We start from the raw sequence: 20,860 nt of genomic DNA, 5'->3' as shown, positions 1-20,860 counted from the left end.
TGGTGAATCGGATTTCCTCAATTTGTTGTGCGCCCATCAGCCCATTCTATTGGTAATGCCTAGATAGGTGCGTAAAAGGTGAAATAAGTGCCCTCTGTGTTTGTTTGAACTACTGTGTTGTCTTTCTTTTGTCCCAAGAGCACATTTCAGGCCCCACAATGTTGATGGCAATGTCCAGCTTCTTTTGCACTGCACATACTTTTTTCTTTGCTGCTGAAAGTGGTAGACGATGTGCTGATGTACATTATTGCATTTTAATCTATGGCCAGGGCTTGGATGATTTTTCGTGTCGATTTATTCCTGCTTTCCGCCAGCATTGCGTTGCGTTGATGGAACTCCCTTCAGGATAGAGATATAACTTCAGGCCCTGTTCTGGCAAATAAAATTTATCGATCAGCAAGAAAAATTATCGATGCCCTGGCTAGAGATGAAAGTGCATCAGTATCAGTCAGCATGCGCCGTCTGTTGCTGAAAAAGGCTTCTTACATAGTGCAAAAAAATCTGAAGAGAGCCATTGACCTATATAATACAGTACTAGTAGTATAATTTGTGATAAGTACCTCCTATCATATATGTGGAAATAAATGGTAGGAGGGACTCCACCCAGGTATTTCACTGTGAATGAAAAACAGTTGATAGTTCCTTCAATTTGGGTGTTCAGCAGGCACTTCATCAGACTACATGATTAGCTCACTTCGAGGTGCCATTGCAAACTTGTTTTCAACTTTGCATGCTCAGACAGAAGACTGTGGGCCATGTGCTATGCAAAAATAAATAGGAAAAAAAAACGAGAAAGTGAACTTATTCATGGGTCTAAACATGTAGGCAGCTACGGTGTGCATTACACTTCTTTCAGGCAGCATGTAGGTTACTTGATTTTCTGACGCTCCAAATTTAATATGATTGCATATCCTGTTCTTTTCTCTTTTTTTTTTTTTTCAGGATGGTTTTGACTTCCTGCTGTCATACTATGATGACCCGCGATCCTCGTTTCCGGGGCCGATCTACAGCTGGATGGCAGCCTCAGGCGTGCCAGACTTCATTGAGAAGCTGCATTGCGCAGCCAAGGACTTGCACCTCAAGAGCACAAAGGCACCACAGCCAAATCTTAGTGGCCAGAGCTCATCAGTTCAGTGTGCCTATGCTTGAGGAGGTCATCTCTCTCAAGGGCTGGTCTCTTTACATGGTGTTGTGCACCGCCTTCAACATTGCTTGCAGTGTGTCAATTTAAGGTATTCACAGGTGGGCTCAGCAGTATGAGATTGCAAGTAACATTTTTGCTGTTATGACATGGGCACAGCCAAAATCTTGTGAAGCTGCACACTCGATCTGTCTGGCTAAGCGGTTATAACTGCTTGGTGTACACATTTGCACAGTAAGTGCTCTGTGCACTGTGTGTTTCCACAAAGAAACGCCGTTCATTAGTCTGCCAGTGTAAGTTACAAAGTGTGTATATGGGATCTTATTTGTAGATTGAAAGTGTGCTTTACTGAGCAGAAACTGAATTAGACTTTGTGACGTGATATCATGAACTAACACAGTGGTACAGGAATTAATTGTTGACTGCCATGGACAGTTTATTCTTGCTGAGGTTTCTGGGCGTGCAAAAAAAACTTGTTCTCATCCAGTTAAGTGGTGACTGACGTTGTAGACCTGTGAACAAGCCAAGGCAAATTGCTGCATGAACCTAGCCATTTGGTGCTGAGGCACTGCTGTGAAAACTATCTGTCTAGACATAGCAATGCACAATAATTTTACAATTGCAGCATTTGTTCCACTGGCAGAAAACTGAAGTATTCATGTGTATAGCCTTCACATTTTGTAGAAATGTTTCACATATTTGAAGCCTTGCCTCATTTGGGAGGTTGTTCTACTTTTTTCCCAAACAGTGCTTTTTTTTTACAACCCCCCCCCCCCATCCCAAGCCCATGATATAGTTACATATTAGCAGCACCAGTAATATGATATCTCAAATGCCAGCAGTATGAAAAGCTGTTTTGTGAAAATGTCATGGTGTGTGTTGTGCATTTGACCTAAGGTGACATAGATGTGTTCATGAGTAGCCAATACAAGCCAAGGAAATCAAATAGGAATTAGCAAGACACTAGGACACATATAAACTAGCAATAGGTACATCAGCATGTCTGGAAAGAGGTTCTAAAATCTTAGGTTATATGAAAGTGTGCGTAAGGAATTTTGAAAAGAGTTGTGCACAGCTAAAATATCACAGCCAAGTGCATGGTTTGCCATAAAGCCAGAAACAAGAAGTAGCTTACAGTGATTTAGTATGTGCACAGTAGTTGCAGGTGGGAGGAAAATCCTTCTAGCCATTTTGTAGATAGTTACTGTAACTGGTGGTACCAATTATTGGGTGAGTTGGTTTGACATAGTGCTAATTTTTCTAGCACTGTTGAGATACGGACAGCAAGGGAGATGAAACAGCAATAGAACGTTAACTAGAAACTGTTACCAAGATGAGTGGACCTTTGACATGCTATGCGCTCCTTTAGAGCAAACATGAAAGGGACCCAGGAAATCTGTTGATCTTATTTAAAGTTTTGCCAAATAAAAAGTGCACTAAATCTGTCTGAAAGTAAAACAAAAATCCTTGAACTGTTCAGCTTATCAGACAGCTTGTTTAAGGAGAATCTGTTGTATCTCAGCAGCTTTTTTTGATACATGGTTCCCTTGCAAATCCCATGTTGCAGAAAAGCAGCATAGATGTTATGTAATGAGATTTTGTCAGTCAGCTCTGTAAAAATGCTTTTTCTTATCATTGACCTACGTGTTTTAGATGTAAATTCATGCTATTTGAGCTATTAGCTATGCCCTAACATAACCATGAGCCCGAACTAGTGCCAATAACCTACTGATTATATTAGTCATGGTTGCAGTTTATTCGAGATGCAGAAAATTTAGAATTGTAAATAAACTTAATAATTCCTCCTACCACTCGCTTCACAGAAAGCAACCGGGACAGACCCTTCCTGTGTAAGATGCCATAAAAGTCAAAATATAGGTCCACATGGAATATAGGTCGACCCCTGACCTTGAGGTGAATAAAATTTTTAGAAGTTATTCAATCAATACACCCATTCATCGTCAGAAATGAAAGCCACATGTAAACTGTGAGGATTCTCATCCAGGGACAGCTGCTGGTCACTTATGACATTCCACAGCCCAGCACTGGTGATATCCAAGACATTTGTTAGGTAGGGCTAGGCATGGGTGCAACACTGTCATCAGGCTATGCGCGGCACGCACTAGGCACCTGAGGTGCACGCCAGCAATGACTGCATTTGGCTGTAGGCATCCTCGCGTGGTTGCCAGGCATCTTCCGTCAATTGCAGCTTCATGTTTTTTGTGCTATTTTCATGCACTATGGTGACCGACGAGACTTCTCTTCTGCGCCGTCAATTTGTCCCAGTGGATAAACGTTCTCGCACAATGCACGCAAATAAATTCCACCATATGGTTTCTTCAAGTTGAGCATGAACATTTTAGTGGTCATGTAATTAAGTTTTCAGTGAACGTCAACAGTTGCACTCACCATGGTTGCACCGTTTCACAGCCAAGCAGTGCAGTGCTGACATGCTTTTGTTTGCAACTGTGAATTCTATCACATTTTCAAGCAGCACTAAAGTCAAGCGGAGGCCTGCTAATTTTGCACCCCGAGACAGTAGTAGCACATGTTCACACCATGTTTGCGAAGTTTCCACGAAGTTAGCAGCAGCAACAATTCAAAATTGTGGACACTTTCTCCGTTTTTTTTTTTTTTTTAATTTTTTATCCCATAGCAGCCAGACGAGAAGTGGAATTGTGTCAAAGACTGCTGTGTAAGAAGAAAGGGAACTTTTTCAAAATATTTTTGGGAAAGAAACTCTACCTATATTCTAGTTTTTATGGTAGCCAACCATTATTAAGGTCTGGAATATTGTGTTGGTTAAGACCTGACTTGTCTTTTTGCTCCCTTCTTTAAAAGTCTTAGTTCTGGCATGAGAATGATTAGTTATTTTGCCTTGCACAAAAACACACCTCTCCAATCTATGACTTGAAACATCCATCTCTGATCTATGTAAGGGATTACAACTCTGTATGCTGCTTATTATGACCCCAGCTTTATGAGGGAACGCTTTTGTACGGAATGTTGTTTGTTGATGGAATGTAGTTGTATAGGTAGTTAGGTGCTAGTCATGTTAGTGGTTTTTTATTATACACATGTTTTCCTGGGAAGTTAGTGCAGTGCCTGGTTCTGCTGTGTTCTTTTGATTTTTCTTTGGCTGTTACCTTGTATAATACTGCTTCAACAGGTGGTATCTTTTAGGTTAGTTACTATAGTCTTTCACTTCAATGATGAATGGCTTGCTGTTACTCACCTTGAATGGTGAAGTTTGAAGCACCTCAGTTCTCTTGCACACCATTTGTTGTCGTGTTTTATCCTTGCCACCAGAATTTCTTGCAGTGTGGTGCTGTTATAGTTTGTTTTTTTTCCTAGTAATGAAAGATTGTAGATGTAACTTGTTTTAGCTTAATGCCAAGATTTCGTTTTTGTGTGTCCACTCAGGTAACCAACTTCACTTAGGTTGAACCTTTGCGAACCATCTGCAGCTATTTGTGGCTAGCTGGCGCACAATAGCAGATGGGGTTTACTGCACCTCTTGTTTAGCGCACAGCTTTAAGGTAGAAATGTTAAGGCGACTATTTTTTTTTTTGGTGGCTCTTTAGCTAGATTTCAGGCATTTATATTCCCAGTAATTTTTGTAGATTTTTTAATTGCACCGTTTTTTCATGGTAACTTTAAGCTAAGATATGATTATTGATGTTGTTAAAGCACGGTGTGTTGTAGTGATAAAATAGTTATAAAGATGTCAGTTATTTTTTGTGCCATTTTATGTGTACCTCACTCACCCATTTCTCATCTTATTTTTCAAATAACATTTGACATGCAATGTATTTTGAACCATATTACAATCGCTGGTTTAATTCATGTGCTGTCTTCCCACAGCAGACTTGCAAAGCGTTAAATGTGTGTTCAAAGAGTCCCTACAAGATGGCTCAGCATACCAAGAAAAGAGAAAGATAGGATAAATACTCTATTGTAACTGACACGTGCTTCTGGCAGGTGCTACCCAACATGTAACTGGAATCAACTTTGCATGTTGAGCATTGCCCAACATGTAAAGAATGCACAATGTCACGTGGGGAACATACCTAACCTGCGACTGCAGGCAGTTGCTCATCATTTGATATAATGGGGTCCCAGGCTTGGAGTGATTTTTGTAACACACATACAGTCGAAGCAATAGACAGTTTTAGTTTAATGTTAGCGTAATAGCGGGTTTAAGGGAAATAGCGTTACCATTCCGCAAACGAACTTTGCAGAAAGTGAGATTTAGTATAGTGTGATAGCGTAGTTTACTTGTGGGACGCTATACCATTATGCTTTAAATTTCACATACATAGTACACCTAAAAGATTCTATCTGTTCACCATGCTTTGCGTGTGCGCCTGAAGAGTGCATGAGGCAGCGCAGTGAAAGCCAGGAGCGCATTGTAGCTGTACTTTCTACGTCTGCTGATCCGCAGTGAAATTAGTACAAGCAGTACAAGCTGTCAACCATGGCCTCCAAGACCTTCTGATCTCGGAGGCTGTCGCGTCTATCTCCCAACTTCGTCAATAGATGGCACTGTCATCCAGTAAGTTTCTCTCTTTAGGCCTTGAAGTGTCCAAAACGAGAAACAATCTCAAAAACTATGCAAGGTGATCCATAATACTCTGTCGTCAGAGAGTCCCAAGACTAAGCGATAGCTGTTTACAGTCATTTGCTATGAACAAGTGAATTCTACAAAGGCAACACCAAATTCACTTCAAAGCGGCCAGCTGGGACCGCCAGCATGTTTTACGTAAATGATATAAACCACGCAGTGAAGTAACATTAAATCTGAGAAATAGCATGCATATGCTAAACGCTAGGTTATTCTGCATTCTGTGCATATGCATTTCGATTCTGCTAAGCCCACTATTCCATTAAGGATGCTAAACTAAAACTGTCTAATACTGTACCTGCTTGGCTGGGCATTAAGAAAGTTGGGTGTGTGATGGCGTCATGGCATATAAATAAAATATAGTGGTGCCTTGCAGCACGAACTTAATTCATTCTGGGGTGGGCTTGTTCTGTGACAGGTTCGTTCTCTGGGAAGTGTTTTAATGTGATTAGTATTCTCTGGGAACTTTACCCACTTTGTGGTATTATCTAACCTCTTTCACCCAGTGACCCAAGTTGTCTGCTAGCTTGGGCCTCTAGGTATGTGGTGGCTGCTGTTTGCCAAGCAGACATGGCTCACTGGATATGTGCCTAAATATACAGCTGGCTGCTGTCTGGCCTAGTAGACAACTTGGGTCACTGGGTATGTACCACGGGGTGTGTGCCCCAAGAGACATCTTCGGCACTGTGTATCTGGTATTAGTATGTGCCCATTCTTGGCCAATCCCCCAGAATGGATGTGCCAAGGTGACACAAAGGGGACAGAGCCTAAAATATATTGAAGTGATAGCACCCCATTCACAACAGACACCTCTTCATTGAGCACGGACGCTTGATGAAGAGCCACTGCAACGAAGTTGCATCCAGGATATACTACAGAGCTCCAACTGGGAGCAGTAATTACAGCAAGGTATACCGTGTCATGGTGTCATTTGGCATTGCGGTTATCAGCAAGGTTGCCACTTTGTGTGTCTACGGTGGCAATACTGTGTGTCATCACATTGCTTTAATGCTAATTGCATTGATGTTTAAATTCATCGTGAGATGTGTCCTGCCATAATTCTTTTTCCAATGACTATAGGAAGCCTTTTAATTGGCTCATGGAACTTGGGAGCTTGGTTATTTATGTGAAAACCAAAAATTGTTACAACACGTTAGAAAAAATTTGTCAGTGTATTTATCAAGGATGGAGCACATTCACGACGAGATTGAGAAAGGTTGACATCCAGCTTAGTGTTTACAGCCATCTGCTATTTAGAAATACTCCTCACTTCTGAGTTCATGTCTCTCAGCTAGATGAGGCAGAAGGCACTGCTGTGAAAAATGTTCTCCTGTCTTTGTCATAGCTTTTTTAAAGGTTCAGAATGATAAAAGTCACCTACACATTTCTGAAGATGAGAGGAGAGTGACGTGAGAACCTGGCTAGGTGAGGGATAATAGTGGCTCAGGATTAGGGAGGCCCAGAAAGCACATAGGCACATCTGTGTGCGGATATGTCTAGTTCGTACAGAGGAACCGTGTTCGCTCTGCAAAATGCTTGCTCAGCGAGACACCACTGTTCTATTACCTCTTGTTAGGCTCATGTTACAAGTTGGTTGTGTACGAAACATTGCAGTGGGGGTGGAGCCCTCCCCTGCCGAAATTAAACGCATACCCCCCCCCCTACCCCCGCGCACGCCGCCACTATTCGCCCATATTCCTGAAGTGCTGCTAAAAACAATCTTGAAACTTGACATCTATTCAGCGGTCAACAATGGGCTGCTGTTACAGTATTATTATGGCCGAGGCATGGAAGCGATCGCTGATCAGGCCAAGGAAAAGGCCACGGAACTGGGGGCATGAAACAGATTGATATTCTCCCAGCTAAAAAAATGGTGGAATGCTTTCGCCTTTCTCATTATTTCGATGTTTGTTTCAAAATCTGCTGGACAGGCCCCACTGATATCTTCTCAACGTTCTAAAAATTTCACTCAAGCCCTGCAGTAACCATTGAACCCATAAGCCCTATGATTGTCACCTATTACCTTGTCTGGTTTCTTCTTTTTTTTTTTCCACCCCTAATTGTACAGCATTTTTCATGCAAAATTGGCAACGGGAGAGAAGAGTCGCAAGAAGTTGAAAAATTAAGCAACTTACTAAGGGAGAAAGCCGAGGCAACAGCCAAACAGTAAGGAAAATACAAAATTAACAAATTGAAACATTGTTAGTTGAAATATTTATGCACGAAAATCCTTTTATTTACAAAGGAAATAGAGAAAATGCCGCCGGAAGTGGAGAATGGTTCCCTGTATATTGAATGGCGCTTCTATAGTTATCACTCGAGCCGCCTGACGTGGCTACTTCTCTGCTGTGCTTATACAGATGTTTTTCTAACCTACCGCAGGGGCGCAGCACGTATAGATCCGCAAAGCCCTGTGCTCTACGCGGTTGTACAAGACTGGCGGCCACGCTTCATTACACAACTTCCCAAATAACAATACAAGTCGGTTTTGGCACCTAACTTGGTAGAGCAGTAAACAAGGGATACAAAAGAACTGTGATTGTTCTGGAAATATATCTATCTCGATAATTCTTCCAGAGCTAATTAGCAAAACTACTAGAAATTTTCATTTTATGCTTTCGTTTGTTTACTTGTTCTTGACTGTGCCCTTCCTGCATGAGTCAATTTGATGTGGTTCCTTGTTTGCCAAGTAATGCATATGTGTATATCCCAGGCGTACTTGTGATACACACCTTATTTCATTTCTCTTTTGCGGGTTTACGTGCCTTTATAGCAAATGGTAGAAATTAGTAATGTTTGTATTAGTAAAAGTACAACCCCCCCCCCCTCTCATTCGCATAGAAAAGTTACCCTGAGTGTAGCCCCCCCCCCCTCCTGAAAAAAAAATCCTGGGTACGTGCCTACATTATTGCTCCGATTTTTATTATTAGAGGCCATGTCCTTGTAACCTTTTTCGAAAGTCTGATATTTCTAGGCTTGCAGTGGAGGAAAAGCTAAAGGTGTGAGCCCTGAAAACATGGCCAGTACTGCCCTTTACTGTGCTGGGAAGCCAGGGAGGGTGACTTACAGTTTTGTCAAACATATGCACTCTTCTTTGCTTTTGTTTTTTAAAAATTTGTTCAGCCCTCATTCACTCTAAACCTACTGTGTTGTTCCAGTTGGCATTTGCTGGTCTGGTTAGCTCCTTACTTAAATACCTTGTGGGCATTAAAATGTGGATGGGTGTTAAGATACATAGTCTTGCAAATTGCCTGTAAACACAAATGACTGACGCACACTTCTTGATTGCCAGACTGCATTTTAGGTATGGTCATGGCAAGCCATATACATGCACAAGCTTGAATTTAAAGGGTTGCCTTTTGTCAAGCATCAATGCTTTTTCTTCTCTGTTATAGGGTATCATTGCAAGCATTTCGAGCAAAAACTGCAAGTAGTGATGTGAATGAAACGTATGGAAGTAGGAAATGTATCCTGGAGTTGTTGCAATGTCATGATGGGGATAAATAAACTGTTTCATGCTCACATTTGCTCTTTTAATGCTTTCATTGTAACCATTCAGCATGGGAACTGAAAGCTCCAGCTTGTATATATACAAGTGTCGTGCTCATTTGATCTACTGTATAAAAGAGCCTGTGCTGGAGCATGTTTTGAGCTTTGATCCACCCTTAATACACATTGCAGCTTTATTCATCAACAAAGCTTCTATTCACGACACTAAAGCTGGCCAGAGGCTTTATTAATAATTCATCCTATTGTTGGTACTGCAAAGTGTCAGGTTCAAGTGCATGGCTGATCAGTTCTGCGGAAGAAGGAAAATTTATGAAAGGAAAAATTGACATTCACCTATTTGCAGCAGACGTCACAAAGGATACCCATATGGGTCTGTCGAAAAGTATTGCAGTTAAAAAATTTATCGTGGTACAGGGATAGAACCTAGAACCAACACACTTCTGGGGCATCCGAATTTTGGAGCAGCCTGGGCCTGCTGGTGAAATTCAGTGTACATGCCTTAAAAAATATTGCTACGTGCATTCGCCTGTTAAAGGAGCTCTGGAACACTTTCTGACTAATAGAATGGCCTCACAATATATTAAACGATGCCGTCTCACGAGTCTTGGGTTGCCAAAATTTTGCGAATTCTTAAACTGCATAGAAACCTGGCTTTCTCTCTCTCTTCGTTTCTGCTAGCGCACAGGAACCTACACAGCAGAGAAGCCAAGAGGGCAAAGCACTGGCCAAAGGTTGCGTGTCGTGGCGACGAAATACAGCGAAATAGAACTTTATTTCATTTCATTTAAAAGGCCCCTCACCAGACCTCATAGCAAATGTTGGTTATGCACTGGAAGTTGTTACGTGTCCTTTAGGGAGTGTTCTGCTGCAAAAATTTTTCAAATCGGCTCCATTAATAGTCGAGATAGAAATATTTCAGTGCTGCGAACCCGTGATTTCAACAGGCAAGGTCCACTGCATACTAAGACTCCCTTTCCACTAGTGCCGTTTAGCCTCCGCAAGCGAAATTCCTTCCCTGCGGTAGATGACGTGTTCCATGAGCTTGCAGGGCACGCTTGTGAGAGGAATGGGACGGTAATGAATGGCTGGATCTTTGTTACCTGATTTGAAGACTGGAATGGCCTTTCTGGTTTTCCAGTCGTCTGGTAGTTGTTTGTCCAGATAAAAGTGACTGTGTGAAAAGTAGACATAGAAATTCGGCACAAATATAGCTAGTGTTCTTAAGGGGAACGCGGCTTTGGCATCGCGGAAAATTGACAAAAAATCAATTTTTTGAAAATCATTTTCAGCTTTTATAACCCTATTTCTATCTGATACTCAAATATAATCACTGTAAACAACTTAGAAGTGCTCTAAAAATTCGTTTTATCAGCCAAGGGGGCAAAAAATCTCGCGGAAATCAAGAAAGAACAGCGTTTTTCCAGCCACAATATCTCCGTAATGGCGCGACCGAGCTCCACCATCTTGGTCTCGTGTTGGAAAGCGCACTTCTCCGTCTTCAAATTTACCGCTTCAGTTACCTCCTCCATACAGAAACAAGCACACAAAAAGCAAATGAGGGAAGGTCGTGTCGCAGTCTGCGATTGGTCGCGCCTACCACGTGACTCTAGCGCGGTTCGCCATTGGTCCGGCGCTCGCGTCGTCTGCTCGGCTGTTTGCACCTCGTGAGTGACGTCTCCGCTCGCCGTAATCGCCGTAATTTCGACGTGTGAAAACGGGCGTTACGCGGACATCACAGTATACCTTGGCCAATCCCTATGCTTGTGGGAGTTTCAGACTCGCAGCTAAGCATACCATGCATCGATGACGCGGACTTCGCGAGATTCACGCGCGGAGTCCTCGGACATGCAGCTAAGCCTTTCAGCACTCGGTGTTTCCCAAGCACATCGCGCACGCAATCCTCGGACACACGGCTAAGCATCTCGCGCATAAGGAGACTCCGACTCGGCGATCATGCAGATCGCGCGCGGACTTCTCGGCCCCTCACCTAAGCATTTTGTGCATCGACGCCTCCGAGTGCGCGACTAAGTATATCGAGCGTCGACTCCTCGAGCCCGCATCTAGGCATTTCGCGCGTCGGCACATCGGACTGCGCGAATAAGTGCATCCAGTGTCCATTCCTCGAGCCCGCGTGTAGGCATTTCGCGCGTCGGCACCTCGGACTGTGCAAATAAGCGCATAGATGGCCGACTCTTCGAGCTTGCGACTAGGCATTTCGCGCGTGGGCACCTCGAACTGCGCGAATAAGCGCATCCAGTGTCCACTCCTCGAGCCCGCGTCTAGGCATTTCTCGCGTCGGCACCTAGGACTGCGCGAATAAGCGCATCGAGTGTCCACTCCTCGAGCCCGCGTCTAGGCATTTCGCGCGTCGACACCTAGGACTGCGCGAATAAGCGCATCGAGTGTCCACTCCTCGAGCCCGCGTCTAGGCATTTCGCGCGTCGGCACCTCGGACTGCGCGAATAAGCGCATCGAGTGTCCACTCCTCGAGCCCGCGTCTAGGCATGTCGCGCGTCGGCACCTCGGACTGCACGAATAAGCGCATCGAGCGTCCACTCCTCGAGCCCGCGTCTAGGCATGTCGCGCGTCGGCACCTCGGACTGCACGAATAAGCGCATCGAGCGTCCACTCCTCAAGCCCGCGTCTAGGCATGTCGCGCGTCGGCACCTCGGACTGCACGAATAAGCGCATCGAGTGTCCACTCCTCAAGCCCGCGTCTAGGCATGTCGCGCGTCGGCACCTCGGACTGCACGAATAAGCGCATCGAGGGTCGAGCCCGTGTCTAGGCATGTCGCGCGTCGGCACCTCGGACTGCACGAATAAGCGCATCGAGGGTCGAGCCCGCGTCTAGGCATTTCGCGCGTCGGCACCTAGGACTGCGCGAATAAGGGCATCGAGTGTCCACTCCTCGAGCCCGCGTCTAGGCATTTCGCGCGTCGGCACCTCGGACTGCGCGAATGAGCGCATCGAGGGCTGACTCCTCGAGCTTGCGACTAGGCATTTCGCGCGTCGGCACCTCGGACTGCACGAATAAGCGCATCGAGGGTCGAGCCCGCGTCTAGGCATTTCGCGCGTCGGCACCTCGAACTGCGCCAATAAGCGCATCCAGTGTCCACTCCTCGAGCCCGCGTCTAGGCATTTCTCGCGTCGGCACCTCGAACTGCGCGAATGAGCGCATCGAGGGCTGACTCCTCGAGCTTGCGACTAGGCATTTCGCGCGTCGGCACCTCGGACTGCACGAATAAGCGCATCGAGGGTCGAGCCCGCGTCTAGGCATTTCGCGCGTCGGCACCTCGAACTGCGCGAATAAGCGCATCCAGTGTCCACTCCTCGAGCCCGCGTCTAGGCATTTCTCGCGTCGGCACCTCGGACTGCGCGAATAAGCGCATCGAGGGCCGACTCCTCGAGCTTGCGACTAGGCATGTCGCGCGTCGGCACCTCGGACTGCACGAATAAGCGCATCGAGGGTCGAGCCCGCGTCTAGGCATTTCGCGCGTCGGCACCTCGAACTGCGCGAATAAGCGCATCCAGTGTCCACTCCTCGAGCCCGCGTCTAGGCATTTCTCGCGTCGGCACCTCGAACTGCGCGAATGAGCGCATCGAGGGCTGACTCCTCGAGCTTGCGACTAGGCATTTCGCGCGTCGGCACCTCGGACTGCACGAATAAGCGCATCGAGGGTCGAGCCCGCGTCTAGGCATTTCGCGCGTCGGCACCTCGAACTGCGCGAATAAGCGCATCCAGTGTCCACTCCTCGAGCCCGCGTCTAGGCATTTCTCGCGTCGGCACCTCGAACTGCGCGAATGAGCGCATCGAGGGCTGACTCCTCGAGCTTGCGACTAGGCATTTCGCGCGTCGGCACCTCGGACTGCACGAATAAGCGCATCGAGGGTCGAGCCCGCGTCTAGGCATTTCGCGCGTCGGCACCTAGGACTGCGCGAATAAGGGCATCGAGTGTCCACTCCTCGAGCCCGCGTCTAGGCATTTCGCGCGTCGGCACCTCGGACTGCGCGAATGAGCGCATCGAGGGCTGACTCCTCGAGCTTGCGACTAGGCATTTCGCGCGTCGGCACCTCGGACTGCACGAATAAGCGCATCGAGGGTCGAGCCCGCGTCTAGGCATTTCGCGCGTCGGCACCTCGAACTGCGCCAATAAGCGCATCCAGTGTCCACTCCTCGAGCCCGCGTCTAGGCATTTCTCGCGTCGGCACCTCGAACTGCGCGAATGAGCGCATCGAGGGCTGACTCCTCGAGCTTGCGACTAGGCATTTCGCGCGTCGGCACCTCGGACTGCACGAATAAGCGCATCGAGGGTCGAGCCCGCGTCTAGGCATTTCGCGCGTCGGCACCTCGAACTGCGCGAATAAGCGCATCCAGTGTCCACTCCTCGAGCCCGCGTCTAGGCATTTCTCGCGTCGGCACCTCGGACTGCGCGAATAAGCGCATCGAGGGCCGACTCCTCGAGCTTGCGACTAGGCATGTCGCGCGTCGGCACCTCGGACTGCACGAATAAGCGCATCGAGGGTCGAGCCCGCGTCTAGGCATTTCGCGCGTCGGCACCTCGAACTGCGCGAATAAGCGCATCCAGTGTCCACTCCTCGAGCCCGCGTCTAGGCATTTCTCGCGTCGGCACCTCGAACTGCGCGAATGAGCGCATCGAGGGCTGACTCCTCGAGCTTGCGACTAGGCATTTCGCGCGTCCGGCACCTCGGACTGCACGAATAAGCGCATCGAGGGTCGAGCCCGCGTCTAGGCATTTCGCGCGTCGGCACCTCGAACTGCGCGAATAAGCGCATCCAGTGTCCACTCCTCGAGCCCGCGTCTAGGCATTTCTCGCGTCGGCACCTCGAACTGCGCGAATGAGCGCATCGAGGGCTGACTCCTCGAGCTTGCGACTAGGCATTTCGCGCGTCGGCACCTCGGACTGCACGAATAAGCGCATCGAGGGTCGAGCCCGCGTCTAGGCATTTCGCGCGTCGGCACCTCGAACTGCGCGAATAAGCGCATCCAGTGTCCACTCCTCGAGCCCGGGTCTAGGCATTTCTCGCGTCGGCACCTCGAACTGCGCGAATGAGCGCATCGAGGCCTGACTCCTCGAGCTTGCGACTAGGCATGTCGCGCGTCGGCACCTCGGACTGCACGAATAAGCGCATCGAGGGTCGAGCCCGCGTCTAGGCATTTCGCGCGTCGGCACCTCGAACTGCGCGAATAAGCGCATCGAGGGCCGAGCCCGCGTCTAGGCATTTCGCGCGTCGGCACCTAGGACTGCGCGAATAAGGGCATCGAGTGTCCACTCCTCGAGCCCGCGTCTAGGCATTTCTCGCGTCGGCACCTCGGACTGCGCGAATAAGTGCATCGAGGGTCGAGCCCGCGTCTAGGCATTTCGCGCGTCGGCACCTCGAACTGCGCGAATGAGCGCATCGAGGGCTGACTCCTCGAGCTTGCGACTAGGCATGTCGCGCGTCGGCACCTCGGACTGCACGAATAAGCGCATCGAGGGTCGAGCCCGCGTCTAGGCATGTCGCGCGTCGGCACCTCGGACTGCACGAATAAGCGCATCGAGGGTCGAGCCCGCGTCTAGGCATTTCGCGCGTCGGCACCTCGAACTGCGCGAATGAGCGCATCGAGGGCTGACTCCTCGAGCTTGCGACTAGGCATGTCGCGCGTCGGCACCTCGGACTGCACGAATAAGCGCATCGAGGGTCGAGCCCGCGTCTAGGCATTTCGCGCGTCGGCACCTAGGACTGCGCGAATAAGGGCATCGAGTGTCCACTCCTCGAGCCCGCGTCTAGGCATTTCGCGCGTCGGCACCTAGGACTGCGCGAATAAGGGCATCGAGTGTCCACTCCTCGAGCCCGCGTCTAGGCATTTCGCGCGTCGGCACCTCGGACTGCGCGAATAAGCGCATCGAGGGCCGACTACTCGAGCTTGCGACTAGGCATGTCGCGCGTCGGCACCTCGGACTGCACGAATAAGCGCATCGAGGGTCAAGCCCGCGTCTAGGCATTTCGCGCGTCGGCACCTCGAACTGCGCGAATAAGCGCATCCAGTGTCCACTCCTCGAGCCCGCGTCTAGGCATTTCTCGCGTCGGCACCTCGAACTGCGCGAATGAGCGCATCGAGGGCTGACTCCTCGAGCTTGCGACTAGGCATTTCGCGCGTCGGCACCTCGGACTGCACGAATAAGCGCATCGAGGGTCGAGCCCGCGTCTAGGCATTTCGCGCGTCGGCACCTCGAACTGCGCGAATAAGCGCATCCAGTGTCCACTCCTCGAGCCCGCGTCTAGGCATTTCTCGCGTCGGCACCTCGAACTGCGCGAATGAGCGCATCGAGGGCTGACTCCTCGAGCTTGCGACTAGGCATTTCGCGCGTTGGCACCTCGGACTGCACGAATAAGCGCATCGAGGGTCGAGCCCGCGTCTAGGCATTTCGCGCGTCGGCACCTCGAACTGCGCGAATAAGCGCATCCAGTGTCCACTCCTCGAGCCCGCGTCTAGGCATTTCTCGCGTCGGCACCTCGAACTGCGCGAATGAGCGCATCGAGGGCTGACTCCTCGAGCTTGCGACTAGGCATGTCGCGCGTCGGCACCTCGGACTGCACGAATAAGCGCATCGAGGGTCGAGCCCGCGTCTAGGCATTTCGTGCGTCGGCACCTCGAACTGCGCGAATAAGCGCATCCAGTGTCCACTCCTCGAGCCCGCGTCTAGGCATTTCTCGCGTCGGCACCTCGAACTGCGCGAATGAGCGCATCGAGGGCTGACTCCTCGAGCTTGCGACTAGGCATGTCGCGCGTCGGCACCTCGGACTGCACGAATAAGCGCATCGAGGGTCGAGCCCGCGTCTAGGCATTTCGCGCGTCGGCACCTCGAACTGCGCGAATAAGCGCATCCAGTGTCCACTCCTCGAGCCCGCGTCTAGGCATTTCTCGCGTCGGCACCTCGAACTGCGCGAATGAGCGCATCGAGGGCTGACTCCTCGAGCTTGCGACTAGGCATTTCGCGCGTTGGCACCTCGGACTGCACGAATAAGCGCATCGAGGGTCGAGCCCGCGTCTAGGCATTTCGCGCGTCGGCACCTCGAACTGCGCGAATAAGCGCATCCAGTGTCCACTCCTCGAGCCCGCGTCTAGGCATTTCTCGCGTCGGCACCTCGAACTGCGCGAATGAGCGCATCGAGGGCTGACTCCTCGAGCTTGCGACTAGGCATTTCGCGCGTTGGCACCTCGGACTGCACGAATAAGCGCATCGAGGGTCGAGCCCGCGTCTAGGCATTTCGCGCGTCGGCACCTCGAACTGCGCGAATAAGCGCATCCAGTGTCCACTCCTCGAGCCCGCGTCTAGGCATTTCGCGCGTCGACACCTAGGACTGCGCGAATAAGCGCATCGAGTGTCCACTCCTCGAGCCCGCGTCTAGGCATTTCGCGCGTCGGCACCTCGGACTGCGCGAATAAGCGCATCGAGTGTCCACTCCTCGAGCCCGCGTCTAGGCATTTCGCGCGTCGGCACCTAGGACTGCGCGAATAAGGGCATCGAGTGTCCACTCCTCGAGCCCGCGTCTAGGCATTTCGCGCGTCGGCACCTAGGACTGCGCGAATAAGGGCATCGAGTGTCCACTCCTCGAGCCCGCGTCTAGGCATTTCGCGCGTCGGCACGTCGAACTGCGCGAATGAGCGCATCGAGGGCTGACTCCTCGAGCTTGCGACTAGGCATTTCGCGCGGCGGCACCTCGGACTGCACGAATAAGCGCATCGAGGGTCGAGCCCGCGTCTAGGCATTTCGCGCGTCGGCACCTCGAACTGCGCGAATAAGCGCATCCAGTGTCCACTCCTCGAGCCCGCGTCTAGGCATTTCTCGCGTCGGCACCTCGAACTGCGCGAATGAGCGCATCGAGGGCTGACTCCTCGAGCTTGCGACTAGGCATTTCGTGCGTCGGCACCTCGGACTGCACGAATAAGCGCATCGAGGGTCGAGCCCGCGTCTAGGCATTTCGCGCGTCGGCACCTCGAACTGCGCGAATAAGCGCATCCAGTGTCCACTCCTCGAGCCCGCGTCTAGGCATTTCTCGCGTCGGCACCTCGAACTGCGCGAATGAGCGCATCGAGGGCTGACTCCTCGAGCTTGCGACTAGGCATGTCGCGCGTCGGCACCTCGGACTGCACGAATAAGCGCATCGAGGGTCGAGCCCGCGTCTAGGCATTTCGCGCGTCGGCACCTCGAACTGCGCGAATAAGCGCATCCAGTGTCCACTCCTCGAGCCCGCGTCTAGGCATTTCTCGCGTCGGCACCTCGAACTGCGCGAATGAGCGCATCGAGGGCTGACTCCTCGAGCTTGCGACTAGGCATGTCGCGCGTCGGCACCTCGGACTGCACGAATAAGCGCATCGAGGGTCGAGCCCGCGTCTAGGCATTTCGCGCGTCGGCACCTCGAACTGCGCGAATAAGCGCATCCAGTGTCCACTCCTCGAGCCCGCGTCTAGGCATTTCTCGCGTCGGCACCTCGATCTGCGCGAATGAGCGCATCGAGGGCTGACTCCTCGAGCTTGCGACTAGGCATTTCGCGCGTTGGCACCTCGGACTGCACGAATAAGCGCATCGAGGGTCGAGCCCGCGTCTAGGCATTTCGCGCGTCGGCACCTCGAACTGCGCGAATAAGCGCATCCAGTGTCCACTCCTCGAGCCCGCGTCTAGGCATTTCTCGCGTCGGCACCTCGAACTGCGCGAATGAGCGCATCGAGTGTCCACTCCTCGAGCCCGCGTCTAGGCATTTCTCGCGTCGGCACCTCGAACTGCGCGAATAAGCGCATCGAGGGCCGACTCCTCGAGCTTGCGACTAGGCATGTCGCGCGTCGGCACCTCGGACTGCACGAATAAGCGCATCGAGGGTCGAACCCGCGTCTAGGCATTTCGCGCGTCGGCACCTCGAACTGCGCGAATAAGCGCATCCAGTGTCCACTCCTCGAGCCCGCGTCTAGGCATTTCTCGCGTCGGCACCTCGAACTGCGCGAATGAGCGCATCGAGGGCTGACTCCTCGAGCTTGCGACTAGGCATTTCGCGCGTTGGCACCTCGGACTGCACGAATAAGCGCATCGAGGGTCGAGCCCGCGTCTAGGCATTTCGCGCGTCGGCACCTCGAACTGCGCGAATAAGCGCATCCAGTGTCCACTCCTCGAGCCCGCGTCTAGGCATTTCGCGCGTCGGCACCTCGAACTGCGCGAATAAGCGCATCCAGTGTCCACTCCTCGAGCCCGCGTCTAGGCATTTCTCGCGTCGGCACCTCGAACTGCGCGAATAAGCGCATCGAGGGCCGACTCCTCGAGCTTGCGACTAGGCATGTCGCGCGTCGGCACCTCGGACTGCACGAATAAGCGCATCGAGGGTCGAACCCGCGTCTAGGCATTTCGCGCGTCGGCACCTCGAACTGCGCGAATAAGCGCATCCAGTGTCCACTCCTCGAGCCCGCGTCTAGGCATTTCTCGCGTCGGCACCTCGAACTGCGCGAATGAGCGCATCGAGGGCTGACTCCTCGAGCTTGCGACTAGGCATTTCGCGCGTCGGCACCTCGGACTGCACGAATAAGCGCATCGAGGGTCGAGCCCGCGTCTAGGCATTTCGCGCGTCGGCACCTCGAACTGCGCGAATAAGCGCATCCAGTGTCCACTCCTCGAGCCCGCGTCTAGGCATTTCTCGCGTCGGCACCTCGAACTGCGCGAATGCGCGCATCGAGGGCTGACTCCTCGAGCTTGCGACTAGGCATGTCGCGCGTCGGCACCTCGGACTGCACGAATAAGCGCATCGAGGGTCGAGCCCGCGTCTAGGCATTTCGCGCGTCGGCACCTCGAACTGCGCGAATAAGCGCATCCAGTGTCCACTCCTCGAGCCCGCGTCTAGGCATTTCTCGCGTCGGCACCTCGAACTGCGCGAATGAGCGCATCGAGGGCTGACTCCTCGAGCTTGCGACTAGGCATTTCGCGCGTCGGCACCTCGGACTGCACGAATAAGCGCATCGAGGGTCGAGCCCGCGTCTAGGCATTTCGCGCGTCGGCACCTCGAACTGAGCGAATAAACGCATCCAGTGTCCACTCCTCGAGCCCGCGTCTAGGCATTTCTCGCGTCGGCACCTCGAACTGCGCGAATGAGCGCATCGAGGGCTGACTCCTCGAGCTTGCGACTAGGCATTTCGCGCGTCGGCACCTCGGACTGCACGAATAAGCGCATCGAGGGTCGAGCCCGCGTCTAGGCATTTCGCGCGTCGGCACCTCGAACTGCGCGAATAAGCGCATCCAGTGTCCACTCCTCGAGCCCGCGTCTAGGCATTTCTCGCGTCGGCACCTCGAACTGCGCGAATGAGCGCATCGAGGGCTGACTCCTCGAGCTTGCGACTAGGCATTTCGCGCGTCGGCACCTCGGACTGCACGAATAAGCGCATCGAGGGTCGAGCCCGCGTCTAGGCATTTCGCGCGTCGGCACCTCGAACTGCGCGAATAAGCGCATCCAGTGTCCACTCCTCGAGCCCGCGTCTAGGCATTTCTCGCGTCGGCACCTCGAACTGCGCGAATGAGCGCAACGAGGGCTGACTCCTCGAGCTTGCGACTAGGCATGTCGCGCGTCGGCACCTCGGACTGCACGAATAAGCGCATCGAGGGTCGAGCCCGCGTCTAGGCATTTCGCGCGTCGGCACCTCGAACTGCGCGAATAAGCGCATCGAGTGTCCACTCCTCGAGCCCGCGTCTAGGCATTTCTCGCGTCGGCACCTCGGACTGCACGAATAAGCGCATCGAGGGTCGAGCCCGCGTCTAGGCATTTCTCGCGTCGGCACCTCGAACTGCGCGAATGAGCGCATCGAGGGCCGACTCCTCGAGCTTGCGACTAGGCATGTCGCGCGTCGGCACCTCGGACTGCACGAATAAGCGCATCGAGGGTCGAGCCCGCGTCTAGGCATTTCGCGCGTCGGCACCTAGGACTGCGCGAATAAGGGCATCGAGTGTCCACTCCTCGAGCCCGCATCTAGGCATGTCGCGCGTCGGCACCTCGGACTGCGCGAATATGCGCATCGAGGGCCGACTCTTCGAGCTTGCGACTAGGCATTTCGCGCGTGGGCACCTCGAACTGTGGGAATAAGCGCATCGAGCGTCCACTCCTCGAGCCCGCGTCTAGGCATTTCGCGCGTCGGCACCTCGGACTGCACGAATAAGCGCATCGAGGGTCGAGCCCGCGTCTAGGTATTTCGCGCGTCCGCCCCTCGAACTGCGCGAATAAGCGCAGCCAGTGTCCACTCCTCGAGCCCGCGTCTAGGCATGTCGCGCGTCGGCACCTCGGACTGCACGAATAAGCGCATCGAGGGTCGAGCCCGCGTCTAGGCATTTCGCGCGTCGGCACCTCGAACTGCGCGAATAAGCGCATCCAGTGTCCACACCTCGAGCCCGCGTCTAGGCATTTCTCGCGTCGGCACCTCGAACTGCGCGAATGAGCGCATCGAGGGCTGACTCCTCGAGCTTGCGACTAGGCATGTCGCGCGTCGGCACCTCGGACTGCACGAATAAGCGCATCGAGGGTCGAGCCCGCGTCTAGGCATTTCGCGCGTCGGC

General features: G+C 52.0%; 1 protein-coding gene across 1 annotated transcript in view; it reads left to right on the top strand.

Moving 5' to 3' along the window:
• The window catches only part of LOC142565800 (stAR-related lipid transfer protein 7, mitochondrial-like), a 32,278-nt gene extending 22,989 nt beyond the window's left edge, over positions 1 to 9,289 (top strand). The window contains exon 6 of the mRNA XM_075676338.1: positions 943 to 9,289. Coding sequence (XP_075532453.1) covers positions 943 to 1,149 — 207 coding nt within the window. The 3' untranslated portion in view covers positions 1,150 to 9,289. The remainder of the gene's footprint in view (positions 1 to 942) is intronic.
• The last annotated feature ends 11,571 nt before the right edge of the window (positions 9,290 to 20,860 follow it).

The sequence above is a fragment of the Dermacentor variabilis genome, unplaced genomic scaffold, assembly GCF_050947875.1.
Source record: "Dermacentor variabilis isolate Ectoservices unplaced genomic scaffold, ASM5094787v1 scaffold_12, whole genome shotgun sequence".
Taxonomy (NCBI): domain Eukaryota; kingdom Metazoa; phylum Arthropoda; class Arachnida; order Ixodida; family Ixodidae; genus Dermacentor; species Dermacentor variabilis.
This window is presented reverse-complemented; position numbering and strand designations above follow the sequence as displayed.